Below are 26,454 nucleotides of genomic sequence, written 5' to 3'. Positions count from 1 at the left end.
GGATGTGAGGATCACCTGAGAGTTGGACAAGAGTTACAGCTCTGCCCAGCTGACATTCATCCCCCTTCTGCCTGTGAGACACAGTGAGGGTTCTGATGATGGAGCTGTGAGCAGGAGCAGCGCTCACTGTCGCCATCTTGTGGACAGGCACCAGCAAAACAACCTAAACATCTGATAGTCACAGACCAACTGCATCATATGTCACCAGAGGTGCGTCCTAAACCCTCCTCTGCCTGCAGTTACACTTTAAAAACCTTCACGACACATCTGAGAATGGCGTCGGTACGAAACTCACACACATCCACACGACCTCAATGAGAAATAAATGTAGAACAGCAGAAGTGTAAGTAAGTAGGTGTGGTATATTTTATTCTCATATTTTATGGAATACAAAGCCCTTACACAACCCCTAACCCCAACCCCACCCCACCCCGCAAGAGTGTGCACATCAGATCTGGTGGAAACAACTCAAAGATAAGGAAGAGAACTGCTGAGAGACGAAGGAAACTGCAACTGAGGGTGTACAACTGCATTTCAATGTGATTTCTTTAAGGTCGTATTAGAGGGGGGGGGGGGGGGGGGGGGGGGGGAGTACACCCTGTCATCACGCCTGGGCCCACAAGAGCCAAATCTAGCTGGAGTCAGGTGACGCCGAGGGGTTTCGGCCGCAACAGCCCAACAAAGATGAAAATGAATCAAAACCATGAGTTTCCTTTTTGGAAAAGAAAATTAAAAACTTTTCCACTGTGACTACAAGGACGAAATCAATCATGTGCAACAATAATTTACATGAGTGTAAATTCAGTCACTTCTCTAGTCTTTGACACAATCACTTGCTACGCTGCATGAAAGGAATGAAATCGTTCCCCCGTTGGAAGAGGAGGAGAAAGAAAGTGTTGACAATTATACAAAAAAAAAAAAAAAAGAATAGATGAGAGAACGGCCAGCAGGGCTACCAATGAAGACAACCTCGTATGTACTAGCAGCCAACCTAGGTCCAATAATGCAGGCTTCTTTTTCTTCAGAAATGGCTTTGAAACATCTGGAGTGTATTTGACATAACTTGCCATGACTTCCCAGAGAGTTTGTACCACTGGAAACAAAACGCAGATTCCCATCAGCTGGGAAAAAAACAACTAAAGCACATTTAAATATTTTCAGAAGGGTCTGGCCAAAAGGTCTTCACTAATCTCGTGTCATGACATGTAAAACCATCCAGCTCCAAGACGCACCGCCATGGCAAAACCACTGACAAGTTTAATGAATAAAAAATAGCATTAGTAACGTCACTGCCGATGAATCCAAATGCATGACTCACCATAACTGACAAAGTCCATTTTGAACATTTTGGTGGGGGGAACGCGTGTGTGTATAAACCACCAATCCACCAAGAAGTGTTTCACACCAATTATAAGATGGTCAATTGCTGAAGTTCGATTTTCTAAGAATGAACTGAAATCTTTTCCTGACCACTACACATCAAAACACACCAGAAAACAAAATAACCCGATACGATACACACAATCCAAGGTTCATAGTCCGAGAAGGTGCCATCTGAGAGAGTCTCAGGTCCTCTAATTCCACTGCTTTCAGTGTCCGAACGTCTCACCCTCGCCGAAAGCAACCCACGTGGTCGACACTGGGACAACTAATCTTTTATTTAAAAAGAAAAACTGTTCAGGATGATGCAGCTCCACCATGCTGTCTTCTAACAGCAGTTTTAGAATAAACAGGCTGTAGCATCTGTCCATGTCTATTCTGCCTTTTTTTTCTTTTTTAAACATCTGAATCCATCCATCCCAGCCTGGTCGCGTCCTCAGACCATGTAGGAGTTCTGGTTCTTCAGCTTGTCCAGCTCTTTGCTCTGCTGCCTCAGAAACAGGATTCTGGAATTAAGGAGCAAGAAACAAGACAATTATGGGAAGGTTTCTTCCTCTCAGTGGAAGACTGGGATCCAGTCGTTCACCTCACCTCTGTTCCCTCAGTGTGGCTTGAATCTCACTCACTCGGACCAGGGAGCGAAGGTTTTTCATCTCCGTGCAGATCTCTGACATGTACAAGCTTCCCATGTTGTGGATGTCCTCACGCAACCGAGCCGCCTGACAGGATGAGATGAGGGCTTACAGTTATAACCGGATTTCACCCAGGTGTTTTTACCACTCAAGTACTAACAGATGTCTTGAGCTCACATCAATGTTTTCTCCCTCCTCTGTTACTTCTTTGTGATTCCACAAAGCAGAAAAAGCCAGCCAGGCATAATTAGCTTGAAGCTAATGGTCACAGACGGCTAGAAGCATTGTTCAACCGCTCAAGGGCATCAACCAGTACCACCCAGGTCTTCTTTATCCAGTCGTGTGCTCAGTCAGCCACAAACACTTTGAAGCTAACAACCAACCAACACTCAGCAAGTCCCACGCAGAAGCACCGATGCGGAGGTTCAAGTCAGAGACCACCTGGGAGTTTGTAGCGCAAGTGTCAGGACTCTGTTGCTGCTGTTAGCCACAGCCGTTAGCGTCAAGCTAAGCTGATGCGTGGCTGGCGCTTCCTGAATTCCTTACTTCACAAAGTATTGATGGATGCAGGCTGGCAAAAACACTGAGCTCAAGAAACCTTTCTGTGAGAACTGGAGGCAAATAAACTGTTAAGGTGAGGCATTTCTTTGTTTGCACCGTACAGAGAAATCCCAGCAGTGTGTGAGGGACTCCACCTGTTTCTCAGTGTTCTCTGAAGGCCATCCTTGGATATGTCTGATGAGGTTCTCATCAAAATGAGCCGCCAGGGTGGGTGTGAAGGAGCTGGGGGTGTCTGGCTGACTGGTGGCGCTGCTGGAGGCGGCTTGGGGTAACGCAGCAGCCGACACGTTGGATCCTGTGCAGAGAATCTCCTGGCTGGGGGAGCAGGGAGAACTGATTAGCAGTGTGTTGACGTGTTCATGAAAGCCAGCTTCATTTTGCCTAGAACTGGAACACTCTTATTTTGGCAGATTAATTGGAGATAAATCAGTTTAGTCATTTGTGAGTATTTCATTATTCAGTCATGCTGCTGCTTGTCATATTTTGACACACAGCTGTGGTCAGCCATGCTGCTGCTTATTGAACTATTTTAAATTGAATGAATAAAGTAGAACAAGACATTCTTTGTCACATGGGAGAAATCTGGGGGTTTCTCTGCTGACAGAAGGAGTACCTTCTCTGCTGGAGAGTCCTGGGATCCTCTGGACGCTTCTCTGTGGTCGGAGTCAGGGTGGCGGAGCCTTGCTTTCCCGAAGACATACTGGCCTGAAGAGCACAGAAAAGATGGCAACAAGGAAGCGATGTGAACACAAACGCATCTCCAGAGCACAACAAGACGTCGCCTCATCAGCCTGGGCAAAGTGGATGATGAACAAGCACGGCTCAGCAAGGCTTCAATGCTCACCCTGGTTTGAGAGGACGAGATGCTGCCAGGGTGCCCACCCAGAAGGGGTTTCTGGGTGCTCTGTGGTGTGCCGTTCCGCGGCGACACATAAGGTCGTGGTGACGATGCATCCGACGTCAGAGACACGGGGGACTGACTGGAATGCTGGGCTGAAGAGGTCGAACCGACAAAGAATAACAATGGTTAGACGTGCTCAAAGCCTGCGTTGGCTGGGAGGAACATGGCAAATGACCTCAGCAAACAAGTCAAATCTGCAGAAATATCAGCAAGCGAACGATGAGAAACGCGGCAGCAACTCATCGCTCAAGACCTCGTTTCTGACATTTCTTTTTGCACCAAAACTTGTAAGAACTTAGCGGGTGTACACAGTAGCTAGCAGCTAGTTAGCATGCACAGCTAGTGTGTCTGCGCTGTGTACAGATCATAGACTGACTATGCCAGTAAAATGCTGAGCAGGTGACAGGCAGCACGCATCAGGTGGATGCTGACTGGAGCTTTACAAGTACTCCGGCCCACAAGAAGCACCAGGAAGACGGGACGCGTCTCTGAAGGTCAGGAACAACACACTGGGTTTTAGACACATTTGGCCACCTGACTTCTAGGAGGAGGGGCGGCAGGGACACAGGGGGAGGAAAAGTTGAGTTTGTAACAGCAGATGGTGAGAAACGGCGTGGAGGTCATTACCTTGGTTGGAGTGCTGAGCAGCTGAGAGCAGAGCAGTGACGTTGAAAGCAGGTCCAGCAGTGAGGAGCTTATGAAGCACAGACCGCAAGGAAGCTTGGGTGACAGCAGCTGCCAAGACTGGAGGGAAGAGAGGGAAAACACACACACACACACACACACACACACACACACACACACACACACACACACACACACACACACACACACACACACACACAGGTGAGTGACTAAAGACATACAAGTTAAGCGCTCAACCACACAGTTTAGTTAGAAACACATCAGTGGAAAGTTTGATCTTTTCATTCCACTTCAGCAGGCTTCACACAGAGGAGCAAGAAAGTGATTCTACATGATCAGAGGTGCGCACCCTGGGGGGGGGGGGGGGGGGCTGTCAATCAATCCGTATAGATTTAACAAACAAAGAGCAAATTAGCATTGTGTACGGTTTTCCACTATTCCAGCTTCATCTACTTGCCCTGCAGTGTCTAGAAGCCTCACATCACACCATCTCGGTCCACGTGACACTTGTGTGTCCTGACGACTCGGACCGGCGCGCCGAAACCGCAGGTGAGCCTTCTACCTCAGCTGTGGTCTGCCAGGGTGGCGCTGATCACATCACCAAAATGATAGCTGCCTCTGCGTTGAGGTTCTTCTTGTACTTCACAAAATCATTGTTAGGTGGGTTTGAGGTGATGACAGCTGAACTACCTTTACTGAAACAAGCCTGCTGGAAAGACTCGGTCCAGGGGAGGGGACGTGGGGGACGTGGAACGTTAGGAGGGGGGCCGGCCACAGCCGCTGCCGCCTACACTGCTGGTGTGCATGTTTACAGTTCTACTGAGGCTACGACCGCTGCAGAAGCACCAACCAGGCTTTGGCTTGTTGCCGCTAGAGTTGTTCAGCTTCCCGGGATTATTTGAGTCCGTCAGCTGATATGATGCCATGTAATCTGCTAGGCCTGAGATGGTAGCACGCCACTTTCCACTTGAGTCATTTAGTTTGGTCTAATATCACGCAGAGGAAATCAATCCCTCCTCACTGTTCCACCGCTACACAGGAAGTTGTGCTGTGCCTCATCTGGCAACGACTGTTTAGAGGAGCAAAGAAGAATTCATTAATTAGCCAGAGAGAGCTAGAAAAATGTTAGTAAGGCAGCAATGTTTCTTTAGAATATCCCGTCAACGAAGCGTGACCACGGCCAGTATCAGGGCAGTCGCTCGGAGGGAGACTCCAAGAAGATGGTACATAAAGCTGTTTTTTAGTAGTATTGGATTATGAGGTCACATGATCCCAGCAAGCAACCACCCGACTCAAAGCACTGCCATGCAGCGGGAAAGTTACGGGGGCTATTTTGTCTTCTCTGTCTGCAATCACACAGAAAGACTTTCTGAACTGCAATCTCAACACAGACTTGTAAGCAAAACTTTCACACTGGAATCATTTTGTCACAAAATGAAGTAAAATTAATGTGCGATTATCTCAAAAGTTTAGTTTGCAAATGAAAATGCTTTGCTTGCAGGTCAACATTCAAACAGGTTCCCCTCCCAGCAGGGAGGTGTGCTCTGGGGTCTGGGCGATGCAATCAAACACATTTTAGAGTAAAACTCTCAACCCTGCAGTCTCATGATTTTTATCTCAAGTCAGATGAATTTGTGGGGGACGTAGGACACGTCTCCATTGGTCAATCACAATCGGAGTGACAACTTGACCACATCTACGGTGGAAGCCACCGCGAGTCACACGGAGAGAAGGGAGATAATCGTGTTTGGTAGGAAGACGTTGTGCTGATGTCAAAACATTTTGTGCGCCTGTGGCTACTATGGTTACTTGATAAGTACCAAAATGTCGTGACCATCAGGGCGTTTTTTTCCTTCAGTCTAGTCCACATCTGGACCATCTAATCTGCCCTCATATCACCCACACCAGAGCGACTGCACACTGACGAGATCTACTGGATCAGGATGTTAAATGTGACTCGTATGTTTCCTCGCTCACTGTTCACCTGCAGTAGTGCACCTGAATGAAAACACATCTTAGCTTCAATGTCCTTCCACCAGTTTCCCCATGACGTGGGTGTGACTGAATATTGGGCCAAATGAAGAGGTACATTCAAAGCCGCACATCCACTCAGCAGGAGCTTCGCACACCATTTCTCTCTCCGGGTTACTACTTTTCCACTCAAAATATGTTTATACTCGCCATATGTACTTGAGGATTCCTTTCCGTCAGTGGTTGCCATGGTGAATCATATTATCTGGGCTCCATTAATGTTGGCTTTTTTAAGTTGTAGTGCACCCGCTTAACTCAGAGTTCATTCACTGAAATCTAATCAGCTGTTCTGAAACCAAAAACTCAAAAGTTTCCCATCTGAGGACAAATCAACTCACGGTTCAGGGTCAGAGAGTTTATTGAACCTCCTTTCTGAAACCGGCCCAGTTCTCAAAAGTGTAAGGCTTTAAAACAAACAGAACACTCGTCTCTCCAAACACAGCAACATGGACGACGAGCTGTGACCTGATTTTTGCCTCCACGAGTCATCCTCCTGCCTGGACGAGCTACGTTTGTCTCCCTGAGCCACCAGGGACCGTCCACAAAGTGCCACACCAAAAAGAAATCCAGTCAAACATTAACGTGACCTCAACACAGTTTAGTGCCACCAAAATCAGTCACACATCTATGCTCTCCTGCTGCTTATGCAACACCATTTCATTTGGAAAATTATCCCATACCTCAGGGAATTTTTAATTGGAAAACTATCCGGTAACATCACTCTTCCATTGTGCTGGGCCACGATTTTCAGTTCCATCACAAGATGTCTCCTGCTCGCTTATAATGCACCACTTCGTTGTGAAAAATGTGTTTTTAAATCATTTGAGGATATTTAAAAAAATATCCAGTAACCTTGTGTTTATACAGCGTAGTGCCACCAAAATCCCTTCAAACATCAGCAGTGAAATCAGCTTGACAGCAACCCAACTATTCAATCTGCAAGACTGACCCACAAGCAAAACTCATCAATAGAAGATTAGCACAAATTCATCTGACCTGCGATCAAAACTGAGATGGCAGTGTGGAGAGCAAAAAATTGGCAAACAAAAAGTGTTTGACCACAAGCCAAGACTTCTGAGATAATCACGTTAATTTTCCTGGAAATGAATAAAACGACAGCAGAGTGGAAAGTTTAGTTTACAAATCTCTCATTTGACTGCAATTTTTGTTTTGAATTGTTTTGTTTCAATACGCAGAGAAGAAACTAAAAAGCCCCTGTAGAAAGCAGGCCGTACGCCATGCATGCGACCCGAAGCAGCTAACTTGTCGCCTCTCTCGCTGCGTTTATAAAAACTGACCACGTGGGTAGCTGGGGTGTATCGGGGCGCTTGTAAATCCTTGAGGACAGGCAGAGGGGAGAACATTCAAACGGTTTCCAAAAGATCCTGAAAGACGACAGAACTGGATTACAGCCCAAGAACGTACTGGAAGTGAGCAGAGGAAAACGGAGCAGAAAACTTCCATATCAACTTTACACTCCCTGCTATGTTAACATAACTAAGATGAAAGGACACGCGTCCTCCAAAGTGGAATATTAATCACACCACCAGACTGTGTCCATTTGGAGCCCTCCAAGCTTTTGTAGGCATTCAGGGACTCTCTGGAGTAGAAGGAGGTTAAATTGATCAGGTGACTGTAGATGTCTGAGTACTGCAGGTCTGGAAAATTGTGCGCTTCTGAGCACAGAAATGCATTAAAACTCAATCTATGATTCAACATTGATGGATTTAAAGTGTGCAGTGAACTCTGATGGCTTCAAATCAATGCTTGCAGCGTTAATCTTTGCTCAGGCTGTCTAGCCAACATGGCAGTGTAAACAAAACAAGTCATGTGACACCTGAAGCTCTACACCCAAGGTCAGGTATCAGAAGCGATATCAGGGAGGACAAATCTGAACCTGTCTAGTTGCAGGCCAACAGTTCAAGCTGTGCTTGTGACAGCAGCATATAATTCGTCCACACACCTGTGCTGACTCAATTCTACTCCTACTAACTGCCACGCTCACCCTCATTGAGCTTAGCCATGTCCATGCTGCCGTTGTTCATCTGCAGAGTAGCCTGGAGCGCCGGCAGGAGCTGATGCAAGAGGGCCGGGTCCTGAAGCAGCGCTGGCGATGGGGACTGGACAGACTGAGTCAACTGGGCTGTAGAGGAGGAGGATGAGGAGGATGAGGACGTGGTTGAAGGAGTGGAACTTGGAGCAGTGTTCAGGCTCTGAGAGGAAGAGGAAAAGTGGCCGGAGTTGGATGCTGTGGACTGGTCCCCTGAAGTGGTCTCTGTGGAGAGGAGCACAGCAGAAGATCGTATCATGAGATTCACTTGTCACATGCGGCTCTGTCGATCCCATTAAGGGTCCATCAGAGAACCAAGACCGCATAAAGCACACTTCTGAGTAAAATAAAATATAGCTCTGCAGAGTTTGGTCACCATGTCATTCTACTGAGTGGAAAAGAATACTTTAAAATCTCAGGAAATTTTAATTAAGAAAGAAACGAGGCCCAAACTTAACCAGCTCAATCTATCTAACACATGTCCTGCATTTATATTAACTGTCATATTGCAAACCAGCTCTTGCATTCCTTCCCTTTTAAGAGACCCTAGAACTTGGATCCGGTTCCAGCTCCTGAGCAGTGCTGAAACTGTGGTTCAGGATCAGAGGAAACAAAAACACAACTGGTGACAATGGCTAGACCTTCAGTTACTTATGGTCACTATGTTCCTGCAGTGGAAAAGTCCTATGAGAAAAGAACTGTGTGTGCTGTCAGGTGAATCCCATTTGTCTGTCCAAGAGGAAGATTCATCTGGTCATTCTTTGTTATTCCCATAAACATTTCCTTGTCAGAAAAGGCATTGGCGTCCTACAGGCCTCATTCTGATGCCCCTGGACTGGCAGCACACGTGTATTTGTAAATCAGCCTAGTTTCTTTACAGCAAAAGTCTGCAGCATTTTCCAGAAGAAAATACAGACTTCTACAAAATGAATCTGGCTCACTCTTGGCTTCTGGCCTGCAGACACGCGTGGGGTTGGCTGTCCTCTGCCTGTATTTCAATGTTTTTGTTTTGCCGGGAATGGGAGCAGAGCTCCCCTGCCGATGACAGCACGCAGGTGAGGATGAGATGAAAATCCTTCCTGAGAAAATGGTGGATGCATTTGGAGCAGTGAAGAGAAGTCAACACAAGCCTCCTGAGGTGAAACAGCAAGCGGATGAAGATCGGACACTGAAGGAGTGGCAGGGAATGAAGAGCCATGCTGAGGAGGCTGGCCCGCTTCCTGCCGGACAGGTAGGTGACAAACACCTGCAGGTTGCTTGTGCCAACTAGTGGTTAGCTTGTCCTGGCCTGCATTTAGTTCGTCCTAACTGGTGTGTAGCTTGAGCTAACCAACATTTAGTGTGTGCTCGCTGGTTGGTGATAGGTGATTGGAAGGCTAGGTGGGGGTGCTTGTGCTGTCAGGAACGGGGAGGCTTCTGCTTCTGGTGCAATTAAGTCTGACCATCTTGACTGAGTTTGGTAAAACGAACATCAAGAACGACAGCTCACATTTATATGACACACACAGCATTTCAAGCTTCCTACAGCTCTGCTTCTGCAGAGGGCAGCCCTTCAGCCCAGTAGTGACTGCAATAACATCCTCGTGCACTACACCTCGTGTAGAGTGGCTTCGAAGCATGATGGCAGCGTGACACAACGCCACCATGCTCTATCTATCTCTATATCACAACGACTCGGTGCTTCACCTGCAGAAGCTCAGTGGACTGAGGGGTCATCAGCTGTCAGAGTGCAGGCCTATTGAAACACAACCGTGACATACTTGTGGCTTTGTCCTGCAAGGCCTCTTGTCTGTAGTCCATGTCCCTGGGGAAACTGTTTGCTGCCATCTTGACTGAGTCTTTCTGGCGTTGTTCTCTGGAAGAATATAGAGCAACTTTAAAATGTGCAAGATACACACGTGTACGTATACATGTGTACATACACACGTGTACGTATACATGTGTACATACACACGTGTACGTATACATGTGTACATACACACGTGTACGTATACATGTGTACATACACACGTGTACGTATACATGTGTACATACACACGTGTACGTATACATGTGTACATACACACGTGTACATATATACACATATGTACATACACGTGTACGTGTATACACATATGTACATACACGTGTACATGTATACACATATGTACATACACGTATACACATGTATACACATATGTACATACACGTATACACATGTATACACATATACATACACATGTATACATATATGCACACACATGTATACATATATGCACATATACATACATATATACACAAGCACATACAGAATACACACACACTATGTGTACATACACACACTACATACATGACAAGTCTAAAGATGGGGCCACCTCATTGAATGTTGTTTCTTTATTTTTACTACTTTCTACATTGTAGATTCATACTGAAGACTTCAAATATATAAAGCAGGATAAATGGAATCATGTAGCAAAGAAAAACTGTTAAATAACTGTAAATGTGTGTTATATTTATGATTGCTCAAAGTCGCCTCCCTTTGCTTCGCTGCAGCGCTGCAAACCCTCATCCTTCTCTCTGGGAGCTTCATGATGTCATCACCTGAAATGGTTTCTCCTCTCAGGTTCACCTTGTCAGGGTTCAGTGGTGGAGTTTCCTGCCTTCTTGCTGGTTGGGAGCATCAGTTGAGCTGAGCAGAAGTCAGGCTGCTCCCCAGCTGACAGCCCTGTTTGACCACTGCTAGAATTCCTGTCATGGCAGGAACCATCAGCTCAGTGGAGAGGAACCACCGTCCATCAGTGCTCTAAGAACTGAAGGTCACTCAGTCCAGGAAACTGCTAAAACTTTGAATGCGTCCCTGAGTGCAGTCGTAAAAACCATCAAGCGCCACGATGAAACCGGCTCACATGAGGACGGCCCAGGAGAGGAAGACCAAGAGTCTCCTCTGCTGCTGAGGAGTTCATCCCAGTCCCCAGCCTCAGGAATCACCAGTTAACAGCTCCTCAGACTGGAGCCCAGATGAACGCCTCAGAGTTCTGGTAGCAGACACGTCTCTGCACCAACGGTTCAGAGGAGACGGCGCCAATCAGGCCTTGATGGTCCAACAGCTGCTAGGAAACCACCACCAAGGAGAAACAACCAGCAGAGGAGGTTTGCTTGGACCAGAACCACAAGGAGTGGACATGAGACCAGAGGACATTTGGGCTTTGGTCTGATGAGTCCACATTTGAGATCTTTGGTTCCACCGCTGTCTTTGTGGGACACAGAAAAGGAGGAGGGACGTCTCTACGTGTATGGTTCCCAGCCTGAAGCATGTAGGAGGATGTCTAATGGGGCGGGGGGGGGGGGGCCCTTTACTGAACCAACATGGCTGCCACAGCGTCCTGCAGCAACACGCCATCCCATCCGGTCTGTGTTTAGTTGGACCATCATTGATGTTTCAGCAGGACAACGACTCAAACACACCTCCAGGCTGTGTGAGGGCTACTTGACCAAGAAGGAGAGTGATGGAGGGCGGCCCAGGTGACCTGGCCTCCAGTCACCTGACCTGAACCCAGTCCAGATGTTTAGGATGAGAGGGACCACAGAGTGAAGGCCAAAGAGCCAGCAAGTGCTCAGCACCACTGCAACTCCTTCAAGACTGTTGGAGAACTGTTTCAGGTGATGACCTCACAGAGAGAACGCCAAGAGTGAGCAGAGCAGGAGTCAAAGCAATGAAGTTGGGACGTTGTGTAAAACGCATTTAAAAACAGAATACAATAATTTGCAAATCTGTTTCAACCAATATTCAATTGAATACACGACAAAGACAAGATATTTAATGTTAAAACTGATAACGATGTTGGAAATAGTCAAAAAAGCTGGGACAGGGGTGCGTTTACCACTGTGCTACGTCACCTCTCCTTGTAACAGCACTCAATGAGCATTTGGGAACTGAGGACGCCGACTGTTGAAGCTTTGTAGGTGGAATTCTTTCTCATTCTAGCTTGATGTACAGCTTCATTGGCTCCACAGTCCGGGGTCTCCGTTGTCATATTCTGCGCTTCATAATGCGCCACACATTTTCAAGACGGCGGTGTTTCTGGGTGTTGTTAATGGCTTTCACTCTGCATGGTGGAGTTTCAGCTTGCACTTGTAGATGCAGCGCTGAACTGTGTTATCTGACAACGGTTTCCTGAAGTGTTCCTGAGCCCATGCAGTAATATCCTTTACACAAGGATGTCTGTTTTTAAGGCAGTGCAGCCTGAGGGATCGAAGGTCACAGGCATTCAGTGCTGGTTTTCGGTCTTGCAGAGATTTTTCCAGATTCTCTGAATCTTTTGATTATATTATGGACCTTAAATGATTAAATTCCTTTCGACTGTACATTGAGAAACAACATTCCTCAACATTCCCAGCCTTCTGTTGCCCCTGACCCAGCTTTTTTTGGAACATGTTGCAGGTATCAAATTCAAAATGAGTGAATATTTGCAAAAAAGCAACTAAGTTTATTAGTTTGAACATTAAAAATCGTGTATTTGTAGTGTATTCAATTAAATCTAAGTTAAAAAGTATTTGCAAATCACGTTAATCTTTTTCTATTTACGTTTTACACATCATCCCAACTTAATTGGAATCAGGGTTGATACATAAAACATGTTTTGAGTTGTCACACTTGGGTTTACTGCACAGTTCCATGTGTGTTCATTCATTGTTTTGATGCTTTCGGTGAGAATGTAAATAGTCATGAAAATAAAGAAAACCACTGAATGAGATTATATATGTGTGTGTGTGTGTGTGTATATACACACACACACACACACACGCACGCACACACACAGAGTTGTAACATGTAATTTCACTAGATGGGCTTGCCTCTCCAACAGGTCCTTGGGCTTCTCCCACTGGGACACCTCTGTTCTACAGTTGTAGTAGTACTTCTTCCCAGAAGAACTGATGTGCTCCGTCCAATCGTCTGCTGGGTCCTGGTGCTGGGACACACAGATCCAGAGTGGCAACACAACTTAGAGACATCGCAGACAATTTGCGTGCTCCCACCGAACACGACACAATTGGAATGCTAAGCTTACAGTTAACGTGATGCTCAAGTCATTTTCAAGACTCAGACCAATAACGTTCATTTGATGTGGAAGTGGGTAGACTTATAACTGAAACCTGGCAGCACAGAACGATGAGCAACCAATATTGTATGAATGTCTCCAGGGTACGTGGATTAAATCACACCAAATGCTTGTTATTGGTAGTCGTGTGTGATTGAGAAATTCTGGGATAATTTGGACAAGAATAAATCTTTTTAATAACAAACTGGTTTTAACAGAATAATTCCTGCCTGACAAGCTAGCGCTGCTCCAGCTTTGCTGTAGAGTACCGTGACCATAGCTAGGATTTGGAATGCGAGCCACTCATGGGCATCCCATGAAAGAATCCTAACTCACAACAGTGGAGGACCAATATTTGAGTCATACACTGCCCCTAAGAATCAGAGTGAGAAATATGAGTCTCCAGCTTGTTCAGATCAACTACAAATCAGGGACATGACAATTTTTCAACTGAACCACAGACTTTCAACACGTTTTTTGTGTTGACATTGAAAATAGTAATACAAAGTATTACTTTTGGGTTGCATGATCCCACATCAATTTTCAACCTTTTTTTGTTTTGTCACAGCCCCCTTTGAGAGGAAAATTCAGATCAGAAGCAAGTCATTCTGTTGACTGTAGCTCAGGCAGCACTCATCTGTCAGTTACCTACTCTGAGCTGTACATTTCTACTCACCTACTCACTCCTGTCCTGGTTTTACTGGGAGGCTAACCTTTGTAATTTGGGCGCGCTCATTTTTCATTACTCCCACTGTTTCTGCTTAAAGGTTGCTGCCTTACAGAACCTGCACAAAACTTTCAGGGTTCTCAGTAATTGAGTAAACACACACAAACACAGACACAGACACACACACACACACACACACACACGATTGAGTTCAACCACCTGACAATTGTAGGCGAACTTCCTATTCGTGGCTGGTAGGAATGAATATCAGCTCAGGTGATCTGGTAGCATGGGGGGGGGGGTCACAGATGCAGTCTTCAGTTCATTTCAAATAAGTTCTATTTTAATTGAGACGATTACATCGGTGCGTTTCAAGAGGTGTCAGCAAGCAACAGCAAACATCATAGCACTTGATGCTAACGTTAGCTAGTAACAGTGCTACTGCTGACAGACTTCTAACAGCAACAGTTATGATGTTACTCCCAGTTCTGGCTGAAGAACCCATCACGGCCGTGTCTGCCTGAACATTTGCACATCCAGACTAGTTTTCCCCCTGCTTCTGTTGTTTCTCGATACATAGAATTATCACAGCGACTTGTTGCACCACGTCAGCCTTCATTTTGTGTACATCTGCTTCCTTGTGGGAGCGACAACGTGAAGTGGCGCACTGCTCCCCCAAGGACGGTCACCTCAATAAGATGCTGCAGCGTGTGACGAACCGTTATTTTTAAATCTTGTCGTTAGAACATGCTTGAGTTTAGAGGGAAGAGCATCTGTGAGGACTCAATGTGTGATCCAGCCAGGCTACACAACCTCAGCTTTACATAGAACATGTTTCAGCCTGTGAAAGCCAAAGGCCTCACTGGTTAATTCCTCCACAGGCCAGCGAGCAAAACCCGCTGTTCACTTTCAAGCTACCAGCTGTGTCTTCCTGCTGTCCTTCATACACCATCTCTGAATGAGCTCAAAATGAATCATAGAAACCGCTGAGTCGGTATGGCAGTTGATAAGGTTTATTTATGCCACCTCTCTGTCAATTCCCTTATCAATTTCTGATCGATTTCAGTGTGTGTGTGTCTATGGGGTGGGGGTCCTGTTGCACTGATCTGCAAGGAGCCACTGTCAAGAGGAAGGGCCGGTGTTGACAGTTGATAAAGAAATCCTCTGACATCCTGGTTGTTGAGTGGATTCCCATCCTCTCAAAAACTAACTCTGGTTTAACCCTCTCACTGGCACTGGAGGAACACTGGAGTGGCAGTGAACACTGTCTTTTTGTCATGAGCTGGTGGATCCACTTAATATATATATTTTTTAATTTAAAGTAAGACATCAGCATTCCTGGGAACAGATGCTGTGTTCTGCATCCACTTTCCTGACGCAGATAAACTTCCCACCAATTCCCACCTTCAGTAATGACTAAGATCTTCTGGAGTCTGGAAATGTAGATGCTATATTTAATATCAATAATCATGCATCTACTGGTGGTTCCAGGGAAGAATTAGTGGAGATTTTGGCTCCAGTCTTTTGGTAAAAAGTCTCTTTGAGAATGGTTTTTCTCTTGTTCCTATAGTGCAGGGTAAACAGGTCGCTTAGCTGTGGATTAGCAGGACTTCATAAATGTGATTGACAGGAAGCGAGCAGAATTCTACTGCCACAAAAAGAGTTAGACAACACATTGTTAAACATGAATATTAATATATTAGTTTAAGTTAAGTTTACATCTGTAAAAACGGTGCTTTGTTAACTTATTTTGTCATTCAGGGTAGTTTTGAACCAATCAATGGCTGTGGTGCATGAACAGCATTCAGCGGAATACTGACACACTACCATGTAATCAGATTAAAGCATTGAGAATTCTCATCATAGTTGTATTATACAGTCCAAGTGCATGATAAACATGTGTACGTCATAATCAAGCGATGAAGTCCTCCTGAATTTTTGGTAAATTTCTGCAACTCATACAGCCGTCCAACTGCTCTATGATGCCTGATCCAGCTTCCTGTGAGAGCTCTTAACTTGGCTCAGAGGACGGGGTTTCCTCCCTTGACATTACCAGCAAGAAACACTCAAAATGCAGCATGGCCACAACATGGTTTCAGGTGAGGGAATCTCTGACATCGCACGTAGTGATGAAATGTGAGAAGACATCTTCCCTCGTCAGACTTTGTTCCAAAGCATGTAAACGTGAGTGAGATTTAAATCCTCTAGAAGAAACTCACGTAAACACCTGAATAGAAATATTGTCTTTTTATGAAAAATATCAACAGAGCTGATCATCAACTGAAGTTTGCATGCTGACTATGTTGTGATGCTGGCCAGTACAACCAAGGAGAGCTGGTGAGTCATTTCCCCCCATGTAAAAAACATCAAGTCTTGTTTGACAAGGTACAATGATGAAGTGTAATCAAACAATCTCAAAAGAGGAAGTCGGCTGTGGAGATATGAAGTACCTATCGTGCATCATTGCTTTGTTGGGTTAGCAAAAATGTCTGCTTACAAGGACAACGATATTCTGACAGAAAGTCCTGCAAACCATCTACCCGAGGAGCAAACGCTGAGGGTACATCATCAGATAAGACTGGCTCTTACCCTGTCTGCAGGCTTGCTCTGAGTCGAATGCGAGTCGGCACCATGGTGGGAGCTGTTGTGAGAGTTCTCTTGAGGAGAGCCATTGGTCCCTGCAACAAAGTCATTCATCAAGTAAGAGCAACTTCCCCATGCACTGCAGAGAACTAAATCCACACCGACAACTGCAGCTACAAGTGAACTAAGGGTTTTTCACTGCCTTCAACTGGTCCATGTCTGTACATGGAAGCAGTAGAAACAGATGACAGTGAAATGACTGAATTCTTTACATCTTTATTTTGTCCTTCATGTCACATCTAGATCAATACTGCTTTTTAAACTCTCCACATATTTCCTCAGGAGTGAAAAAAGTATGGGCATATACATGATCAACACTGCATGTGAGGGACCAACATGAAAATGAAGTTAAAGCAACTCTAGCACAGATGAAAACCCAGACACGAATCAGGAGGTATTCGATTTGATGGTTCCCATCTCTCTGAAGTGTCTGCAGGAGCAGCACCCTGCCTTTTCCCAGGAACACTTACACTTTAGCGGAACACGCATGTGCATGACCACCAGATCCCCACTTACCATTTTTTCCTCGAACTGTGTGAGAGGCTTTAGCCTTGCCATGTCCTGTGCCATCACCATGTCTGCTGACAGGGCTTTCATCCGAGCGCCGGAGCATCTTATAAGGGGGCGTGGGATCCACCGAGCCGTCGCGTACTTTGTCATGTCGATGAACGCTGTTGGTCTGGCTCTTTGGCTGAGATTTATGGGTCTAAAAGGATAAACATGGCAGATTGGCATGTGCCAAAACACTGGAGAAGTTTCTTCACAGTCTCCACAACTTCCATGTGAATGTGATGCTTAAAACTTATGGATTAATAAAACAGTGATAACAACAAATATCCACAAACGTAGCCGAGAAAAGCTCAAAATGACATCTTCAGACACAGAGAGGAACTTTTCAACTCAATCATGCTGTATTTTATTTTGACAGAAGCAAAATTCAAAATTTCACTCTACATTTGGTCAAATGGGGTCCATTTTGCCTGTCCTACATTAAAAATTGCAATACGCTGTTTTAACTTGTTAGTGCAATGAGTGTCTCTGTGTAAAACGAGAACGCTACAGAGAGTCGGTCATCAAGAGAACTTAAGCAGAAAATATATTCAGCAGGTTGTTTACTCCACAGTTAATATAAGCGTAAATATCAGGGGAAGTCTGACATGAGCTCATGACTTGAGGCATGCCATTAATTTGAAAAACAGACGGATTGGTTTGCCCTACCTGCAGAGTCAAACATGAGTGAATTTATTGATGGAAAAATGACTCGATACTTTGATGACCACATCATTCAACATAAAAATCGTACCTGATAGGATTGAGAATCCCTTCTGTCGGTGCACCTGTGTAGAAACCAAGAAAAGGGCATTAATAAACAATAATGTACATCTTATTTGGCAATTCTCATGTTTGCCAATATCAAAATATCACTTAAAATAAACGATAAACCATTAGCTACTATTAGCTAAATTAGCTTCACGACGTTCTCCTAGCAACAGCTGTTTGGTCATCTTGTCACTTATACCACATATATTTAAAACATATCATATGAAACACGTTGAATATAGGGATGTTTTCGATGCTAAGCCAATTAGCTAACACTGTGTTAGTCTTCGCTGCGGAATATATCCGGAACCCACAACCATTTGCGAACTGTTAGCTATTAGCATCGACAGCTAGTAGTTAGCAGCAAACATCGATGACCGCCCCTAGTGGTGCGAATCTCCAAGCGCGATACATCCGAAGTATTTATTTCTGAAATCGCTTAAGCTCGTGTTTGATTTACCCATCGCTGACTCTTGTTGGTTTCCTTGCATACATCACCATCAAGGCCGTGGTGATGTGTGTGTATGTGTGAGTGTGAGAGGGGGAACCGTGGCCTCCTTTCTGTCTGTTCTCTCAGTTCTCTTTTCTTCGACTTCCTGGACTCAGTCTACCCAACTAAACAGACACCTACGAGCCGAGCACCAAACATTGCTGGTGGTCTGGAAGAAAAACCACCCTCAGTGCATCATTTGGCATGTAGACACGGTGTGCTTAGCTCGGCCGATGTCGCTCAGCAGAAAGCAGCAGGGCAGGCGGAAACGGAGAAGACGGACTCCTCGGTAATGTTTAACTAAAAATGAGTTCCGGTTTACTCTTTCACGTTAAAAGTGTAAACTTTAGATTCAGGACAACGCGACGAAAAAATGAATATTAAATTGAAGAAAATGTATACGCCTTTAAAATTAAAAAGATACTTTAAACAACAAGTATAGTTACAGCGTTTGTCTGTCAAAGTTGTGACGCTACTTGACTATTATTTTGAAGAACACTGTTGCATTTCCTGTATTAGCCTAGCTGTCTCTGGCTAACGTGACGCAGCTAAAAAGGAAGCTAGCTGGTGCTCCTGTGGACTCCTCCTCCTCGTTCCTATCTCGTTGGCTGGCCATTTTCTGGGACACACCCACGATATGTCCGCTAGTCTGGTGCGTTTCTCATACATTAACGGCCTCAACACCTTGACCTCGGTTTGTTTTTGCTCTTTCTTAGCACTAAGAAGAGGTTGTTTGCCGACAATTTTCAGAGACACCCAGAGTCTTTCCAGTAAAAAAAATGGAGTTTCTGCTTATTCCACAGCCCATTATGATGATTTAAAACTTAATCTAATGGACTTTGTTCACAATGTTACACTGATGGTTGATGATTCAGCTCCTGCACAGGGTGAATAGCCACGAGCTCACATAGTGCTCCTGATATAAATACACCACCAACAGTCTCTCCTCCTGTTATTGTTGTGGACAATGCTGTCCTCTTAACGCATATATTACTCTTATCAAGAAAAGCAGGGAAATTGGTGTAATGAAGAGAGTTAAAAGCAGATTTAAGAGAAGGGTACTGCTGTGAATCAGCTGCTGACCTCAGATCCATTTGTGTGGATATTTGTCTAAAGTGTGGACGAGTTGAGGCTATTATGTCCACTGCCCCATGATTGCTGTATTGATTGGCCCCTGGCTTGATTTAGGTCAGTCCTGACAGATATTGACTGAATAAGAGAAAGGCTCTTTTACACTCTGGTCCAGATGAGTGCTAGACAAGCTCTGTAGACAAGTGGATGTTGAAATGCCGCTCATCCTCCTCCTCTGTGGTTGTTAAAGGGATGTGGCCTACCAGCTCTCAGCCTAAGAACAACTCCAACAGTCTCTGGTGAGTGGGATTTTTGTGTCCTTTTGCTGAATTATTCTTTCTACTCCCTGAACATTGCAAGGGTGGACATCGCTGCACCCAAGATTAAATCTCATAATCCACAATGGAATAAATACTCTTTTTAATGGATGCTCTCTGAAATGTGCTCTCCGATTCAGTGTTTAAGTAGATTTTAGATCAGTAAGTCTTTCTTTTTGTTTTTTTGGAGTTTGGTGTAATAAGAGAGGTGGTCAAAGTACACACATCCAATACAGGTACTTGTGTGGAAAAAATAAAAAATAAAAGTAGCAAAGCAAAAACAAGAAGTACGAGATCAACCTATTTATTCAAGTTAAAGTAAACAAGTACAAGCTCTTAAATGTACTCAGAAGTATGTAAGAACTGTCAAGTCTTTTTTTTTTTTACACTTTATTGATTTTCAAAAACAACACATAAAAGCAGAAAAAAACTAAATATAACACAATAATATTTATTAAAGCATCCAAAGCGCAGTGCATGCTTGAGACAACTGTGCGAGCTGCTCGGTGAAACTATTTGGATTTTTTTGGACAGAAGAACTCAAACTCAGCAGGAACACATCATCCCTCTCTGAAACATGCAGGCTCTAGTTTTGGACTGTCCCTCCTTGGTCTTTGTCATCCGTCACTAAAATAATGACCCTGTTTCTAAAATTCAATGTTTGTTTTAAAATGTAGAAAGTACAAGTAGAAATTTGACAGAGAAAAACAACCGGAAACATCAATTTAAGTGCAGTAATTCAAAAAATATTTGTAATTTGTTACTACATCAGTCATCAGTTAAATGTGATAAGGAAAACCAGGAACACCAAATATCCTACAGAACACAGTCCTTACTCTGATTTAATTAGTTATGCAGCCTTTTTTACATCACATAGATGCTGAAGTATCTCGTACCAGCATTAGGGGGCAGTAATATCCCAGTAGTGCCACCCGTTTCTGTCCTGTCTCCAATACCTTCAGATCTCATCTCTCACTCGACTGATTATATAGAGATAATTACAAAGAAAAGCAACTGTTTTGGTGTTCTTATAGGCTGAGGACAATGCTGGGCCAAACAGAGCACAGAGACACGGCCAAGAAGCAGCAGGTTGGACAATCGTAAAGCCTAAAACACAGGTAAATAAAGCACTGTAAGCTAGAATCTTTGGAGGATGCCATGTGAAAGTGCACGCTTCTCAGTTTAATCTGTGACCTTTTTCTTGGTTTCTTGACCTTCCATACTGTAAATGAGCAGGTGCAAGCAGACTGTTCATTAATTAATGGGGGTGTGTGTGTGTGTGTGTGTGTGTGTGTGTGTGTGTGTGTGTGTGTGTGTGTGTGTGTGTGTGTGTGTGTGTGTGCGTGCACACTACCCCTCACCACTCTCGACTACGTGTTTGCAGGCTATTACCATCAGTCATGTCGGGGACAGAGGCCCACACAGACACGGAGGAGGACTACCGCTTCCTCCACAGCATGTTGATGGAGAAGAAGCTTCACTTGCTCTTTAAGGTGTTTCACTTGTTCACGCCCTCTTTCACGTGACGGCGCCATCTACTGTCACTACAGTATTGCAGGTGATCAGTGATGGTTAAAAAACTGAGGTGAATGAAGTGGTCAGATTCTAGATTAAGGTAAAGTCATTGAAACCATTGTCTAAATATGCTATATCGCAAGTATAGTACTGGACGAAGATGTGCTTAAGTTTAAGAAGTATGAAACTACATAATACAGTAATTCTGTATACAGGTGAAAGTAGTACTCAATCATTAATGAAGAGAAATGATTTTGTGTTATGGAACTCAATTTACACCTTTTGGTATGTGTCAGTTTGTGTGTGTGTGTGTGTGTGTGTGTGTGTATGTGTGTGTGTGTGTGTGTGTGTGTGCATGCGTGCGCGTGTGTGTGGAGGGGGGGTTTGTGGTTTAAGGTTAGGGCTCAGGAAAGTAGTGGTTTGGGTAACTCTCCAAGAACTTCAAGAAAGTCTGTATAAGTAAATCCCCCAAAAGAGGGACTAAAAGAAATGTGTGTGTGTGTGTGTGTGTGTGTGTGTGTGTGTGTGTGTGTGTGTGTGTGTGTGAGAGTGAGATTACTTTTACTGTTGAAGAGAGGATACCTATGTAATACAGGAAAAGGCCAAATATATTGCATTCTGACTCTTTTTATACAATCAAAATAGGAAATAATTCACTCCCATATTAAAGTAATACTAAGGTATTGAAGTATTATTGAAACAGTCTTTCTCAAGGATGCCAATGCTTCACCTAACAGCTCAAAGAGGGTGGTAGCTTTTCACATACAAGTACTTTCCCACCTTGTGTGTTGTTGGCTAATCTATAGTCACGTATCATGGTTTATAAAATGGTTAAAAAGCTAATTCTATCAAGAATGATCTGTACTGCACTGTTCATGCTTTTCATTGTTGACAACTGCAAATTCAGTAAAAAGAAGTGCCTGTGAAATGTGTGAATTAAAAGCTTAAAGCAGCAGAAACTGATAACATTCATGTGAAGCTCTCAAGTCAGAACTTTAGACGACAGTCCACCTCTTAGACAGCCGTGCCACTCAAACCGACCATGGTGGTTGGTGTTACCTTTCACAGTTTTTCAGGTTCTGGCAAAGAAACATTGTACTTAATCAGTGTTTTTCTTTTTTTTTGTGATCTGTTTTTCCTTTTTGTGATTTTCATTCGAATGACACATTTGTTCAGTACTCCATTCCTCATAGATCACCAACAAATTCCAATAACAAGAGTCAACAAAAACAGTCATGGCGTACAGTTGGTGAGGACAGAACCCGGCCCGTTAGGGAGGGCATGGATATGAAAGATCCATGAATGATTCCCTGATTCTTGAGAGGGCTCCTGCTCAGCACAGCACACTGTCCTCTTTAGCACCATGTGTCAGAGCCGCAGGTAGACCCCTGCTAATAACATCCTCAAAGCTCTTCACCCACGGGGAACCCCCACATTTAAAATGCGGGGGTTCCAGCGCTTCGCTGACATCTCCCTGGCAGCTGTTTGAACCCTTGTTTGGTGAAGATGTAATTTTAATTCACTTAAATCAATCAAATGTTTTAAGATAACTTAAGTATTTGTCGCCGTCTTCTCATTATGAATGCTCTCATTAGCAGTCTAAGTATCTGGTTTAGGGATTTGCTGTATTTGCGGAGAAGTAATTTATTATGATACTTTACCGACTCCACAGATCCACGAGTGTCTGAAGCGTTTTGAGAAGCGAAGCCCCCACCCGATCCAAGAGCACGCTGCGAGTCTGGCCTCAGATGTAAGCGACTCTCCCCAAACATCTTTTGCAGATAGACACACTGCTTAGGAAGACAGGTTGACAGCACAGGGAGCGGGGACGGCGTCCCATCGTTCAAATTGTTGAACAGATGACTTTCCTGTCACAATGAGCAGAGCATACATTTTTGTAATTCCATGAAATGTTATCTCAAAGTCTGTCACCTTTGTTATTATTAGTTGGAAAGCTGTGTTTAAAATCTTGTATCTGTAAGCCAGGAGTGAGGTCACTGAGGACAGTGCAGAGCAGGAGGCTGCTAAAATCATTTTGTGTATCGTCTAATGTTTCAGGTTGAATGAGCACAATTAATTACAGATTTAAGACAAAGTGACAGAGAGAAATCCCAGTACGGCTATGACCCAAAATGGCACACCCGGTCCAGCTTCTTCAAGGCTGCGTCAGATTTCACAGACAAGTCCTCCTCATCCTTGTCATATGTTCAGGTCCACTTCTTCCCACTACCTTCCATGTCCCATTTTGATTACTTTCATTTCTGCTTTTTCCTCTCTTTTGCAAAGAAATAAATAATCTTTTTATACTTTTTCCCTCACAGTATGCCTCCATCTCCTCTTCCCTCCATCCCAACCTACACATCCCCTCCACATCCTTCCTCTCCTCCTGGATCCTTTCCCACTTGTCTCCCAGTTACCTTCCTTTATTCTCTCCTTTTGCCATATGGATTGTAATTCCTGCCATTTTTCCATACTGACCATCTACCCCATCCTCTCCTGTACACTCCGCGTCTCACTCCCTTTGCTTCAGATTCGGTTCGACAGCCACTCTCCGCCTGGCTTAAATCATCAGGACCTACTGGAAGGGCCAAACCATGAGTCTGTTTCCCCTCAGAGAGGCTTCTGTTTGCTCACAGTGGAAACTAATGACCTTCATGCTTTGTGTCTCTGGAGTGTGCCTCGACATCTTGAAGCAGTAGAAGTCATTACAGTAATATGCTTGACAAGACGGCGACTGCACACAGTCACTCGCCGCCCCTCCACTTGCTGCTGACGGTCAAGGCTGCTCTGCTGTATCTGTCGCCACAGCTGTCGTGTAGCCTTGAATATTCAGGAGGGTTTTTTTTTTCCAACAGTGGCGAAACACACAAAACCAAAACAGGAACACGGATAAATAGTTCAGGCAGAGACAAGCAAAGGAGGTGAATGGGGCCGTATGACAGTGTAGGCCGTAAGAAATAATGACGGTACTGATGATGTGTCACTGGGGCTTGAATCATACTGGATTTCAGTTAATCCATTTTGTGCCTCTGCTTGTTTCTCTGGGATAGGAGCGTGTAGTCTAGACACAGATGTATACCTCTAATTGAAATATACCGTGTCTTCTCCTCCGCTTCCAGTTGTTTGAAGACCTGATATACCATGTGTGGAGAGAGGACGTCAAAGAACTGGTTGCCCTCTTTACCAAGCCCCACTTTAAGGTGAACAGTATTTTCTTTCACAGACACGTGTTCTGTCAGCCTCACTAGCATATGTGTGTGCGTGTGTGTCTGTGTGTGTATGTGTGCTTATATTTTGTTACCAATTGGGGACCTTTTTCTGGTACAAACACTAACCTTATCAGGTTCTCCAGTCCTCATGGGGACCAAAAATGATCCTAATGCAGCAGAAGTTAATTTCTGAGTTCTTGAATACATTTGGAGTCAAGGTGAGGTTCAGGTTAGGATCAGTATGAGGGTTTTGGTTGGGCTGTCCACATGAATGGAAGGCAATGGAATGTCCTCATAAGGATAGCTGCACAAACCTGATTTTCTTTCCAAGTAGTGGGTGAGAAGATTCTAGTATTTGTTATTTAGTTAAAATACAAAATAGCTAACAGCACTTTTACATCGAACTGATTAATTTGCTTGCTGTAATTTGTTCCGTTTAGTTTGCTTTGGACAAGCCAGGTTTGAGGTTTCTGCCAGGCTAGCATGCATATATACATACATACATACATACATACATACATACATACATACGTATGTATGTATGTATATAAATATATGTGTGTGTGTGTTTGTGTGTGTATATATATGTATATATATATGTCTCTCTCTCTCTCTCTATATATATATATAGAGAGAGAGAGAGACAGCGAGTTGTATATACAAAAATATACACGCACATATATACATATGAGTGTATGTATATATGCAGTTATATATGTATATATAGTTATATATATGTATACACACATAAACACACACATATATGTGTGTATGTATATATATGTGTGTGTATATGTATATATATGCAGTTATATATGTATATATAGTTATATATACACATTGCTACACACACACACACACACACACACACACACACACACACATATATATATATATATATATATATATGTATATATATATATATATATATATATATATATATATATATATATATAGTTAACACAGAAACATGCAAATGTCAGTTCTGTTTGTGAAAAATGAAAATGCCTGCCAGTTGTGGTGGGATCAGGAGCAACCAGCACTAATTCTTAATCCTTTAAAAACCTGAAAACCTGCATTTAGGGCACCGAAGTGGTGGACACAAGTATTGACAGAGGTATTATGGGAAGAATGTGAAAGAGTGGGAGACTGATGCTGCATTCCTTTTGCCTCAGAACTCAGTGACATCACACCCGAGTCGACCACATTCCATAGATGGAAAAGTTAAAAAACACGCATTGATTGGCATCTCAGCCATTCCCAGTACCAGTGAATACCAGCGCTTGGATCATGCAAGAACATGGTTACAGATCCAAGACATGTTCAACTGGAACTCAGCGTAACACTCAGTATTCTGTCCTGTGTAACAAGCAGTTAGTCACCTGTAATGTCAGTAAAAGAAGTCTACTTTTTTTTGTTGTTGTTTTTTTTTGGTAGACTGACACGTGGCGCTCAGTCTGTATCCACCCCATCGTGAGCTCTAGAGGCGCTGGCAGCTACCTGTTCTCCCCTGGTGCCAGTGTTTCAGTGAGGCTAAGCTAACTATTTCCTGGCTGTAGCTTCACAGTCAGAGTGGTATCAATTTTCTCATTTCACTCCGGGCAAGAGAATGAATAAACCAATTTCCCAAAAATGTTCTATTCCTTTCAGTGACTTCATCTCTGTAATTGACATTCAAATGAACCATTAATGACGCAATAATGTAATCCAATCAAAAGCTTTTGTTACTTCCCAGCATTCCATTGAACCAATGCAAAAGGATGAGAACAGAGTCCCATTTACATTTCCTTAACATCACGAACACAAAAATTGTACGAGAGCCTCGTTCCTCGTCAATGAGCTGCTCAGATCCCGTTCAGGCGACTGAACACAGGAGCTTAGACACACATCAAAGGGCTTGTAGCGTTTTGTTTCCGACAGTTGCCTCTATATGGGTCACACGAA

At 44.0% G+C, this 26,454-nt stretch overlaps 2 protein-coding genes across 7 annotated transcripts in view; one reads left to right on the top strand and one right to left on the bottom strand.

Annotated features, from left to right (window-relative positions):
- Positions 1–389: 389 nt before the first annotated feature.
- Positions 390–18,681, bottom strand: LOC147261127 (WW domain-containing adapter protein with coiled-coil-like). 3 transcript variants are annotated; one of them, XM_086203017.1, is made up of 13 exons: positions 18,369–18,681; positions 17,892–17,925; positions 17,105–17,294; positions 16,535–16,623; positions 13,034–13,149; positions 9,961–10,055; positions 8,156–8,425; positions 7,449–7,535; positions 3,418–3,566; positions 3,187–3,278; positions 2,708–2,888; positions 1,972–2,099; positions 390–1,886 (listed from the first exon to the last, which is right to left on the bottom strand). In XM_086203017.1, the coding sequence occupies exons 1-13, from the start codon at positions 18,407–18,409 to the stop codon at positions 1,817–1,819; spliced, it is 1,542 nt and encodes a 513-aa protein (XP_086059143.1). In that variant the 5' UTR covers positions 18,410–18,681; the 3' UTR covers positions 390–1,816. The 3 variants fall into 3 exon arrangements, with proteins under 3 accessions (XP_086059143.1, XP_086059144.1, XP_086059142.1); XM_086203016.1 differs by lacking the exon at positions 7,449–7,535 and adding an exon at positions 4,102–4,218 and having other exon boundaries at positions 393–1,886; positions 18,369–18,680; XM_086203018.1 differs by lacking the exon at positions 7,449–7,535 and having other exon boundaries at positions 392–1,886; positions 18,369–18,680.
- LOC147261126 (MAGUK p55 subfamily member 7-like) overlaps positions 18,334–26,454 on the top strand; it is a 26,479-nt gene continuing 18,358 nt past the window's right edge. The window contains exons 1-6 of one of the 4 annotated variants that reach the window (XM_086203014.1): positions 18,334–18,687; positions 19,720–19,768; positions 20,821–20,904; positions 21,171–21,279; positions 22,974–23,051; positions 24,421–24,501. In XM_086203014.1, coding sequence (XP_086059140.1) covers positions 21,187–21,279; positions 22,974–23,051; positions 24,421–24,501 — 252 coding nt within the window. In that variant the 5' untranslated portion in view covers positions 18,334–18,687; positions 19,720–19,768; positions 20,821–20,904; positions 21,171–21,186. The other 3 variants (XM_086203012.1, XM_086203013.1, XM_086203015.1) reach the window with 3 other exon arrangements.

Source organism: Aulostomus chinensis, chromosome 5 (genome assembly GCF_037954235.1).
Source record: "Aulostomus chinensis isolate RoL2024-O1b breed Wild chromosome 5, RoL_Achi_v1.0, whole genome shotgun sequence".
Taxonomy (NCBI): domain Eukaryota; kingdom Metazoa; phylum Chordata; class Actinopteri; order Syngnathiformes; family Aulostomidae; genus Aulostomus; species Aulostomus chinensis.
Note: the sequence above shows the minus strand (reverse complement) of the source record. Positions and strands in the feature narration are given on the sequence as shown.

What these genes read in the sequence shown, in the direction of transcription:
- LOC147261127 (XM_086203016.1), bottom strand. Translation starts at nt 18,409, where the DNA reads ATGGTGATGTATGCAAGGAAACCAACAAGAGTCAGCGATGG. An exon ending in AGGACTCTCCAGCAGAGAAG is followed by an intron (nt 2,889 to 3,186) that starts GTACTCCTTCTG and finishes CTGCTCCCCCAG; the next exon opens with CCAGGAGATTCTCTGCACAG. An exon ending in CAGAGAACACTGAGAAACAG is followed by an intron (nt 2,100 to 2,707) that starts GTGGAGTCCCTC and finishes TCATCCTGTCAG; the next exon opens with GCGGCTCGGTTGCGTGAGGA.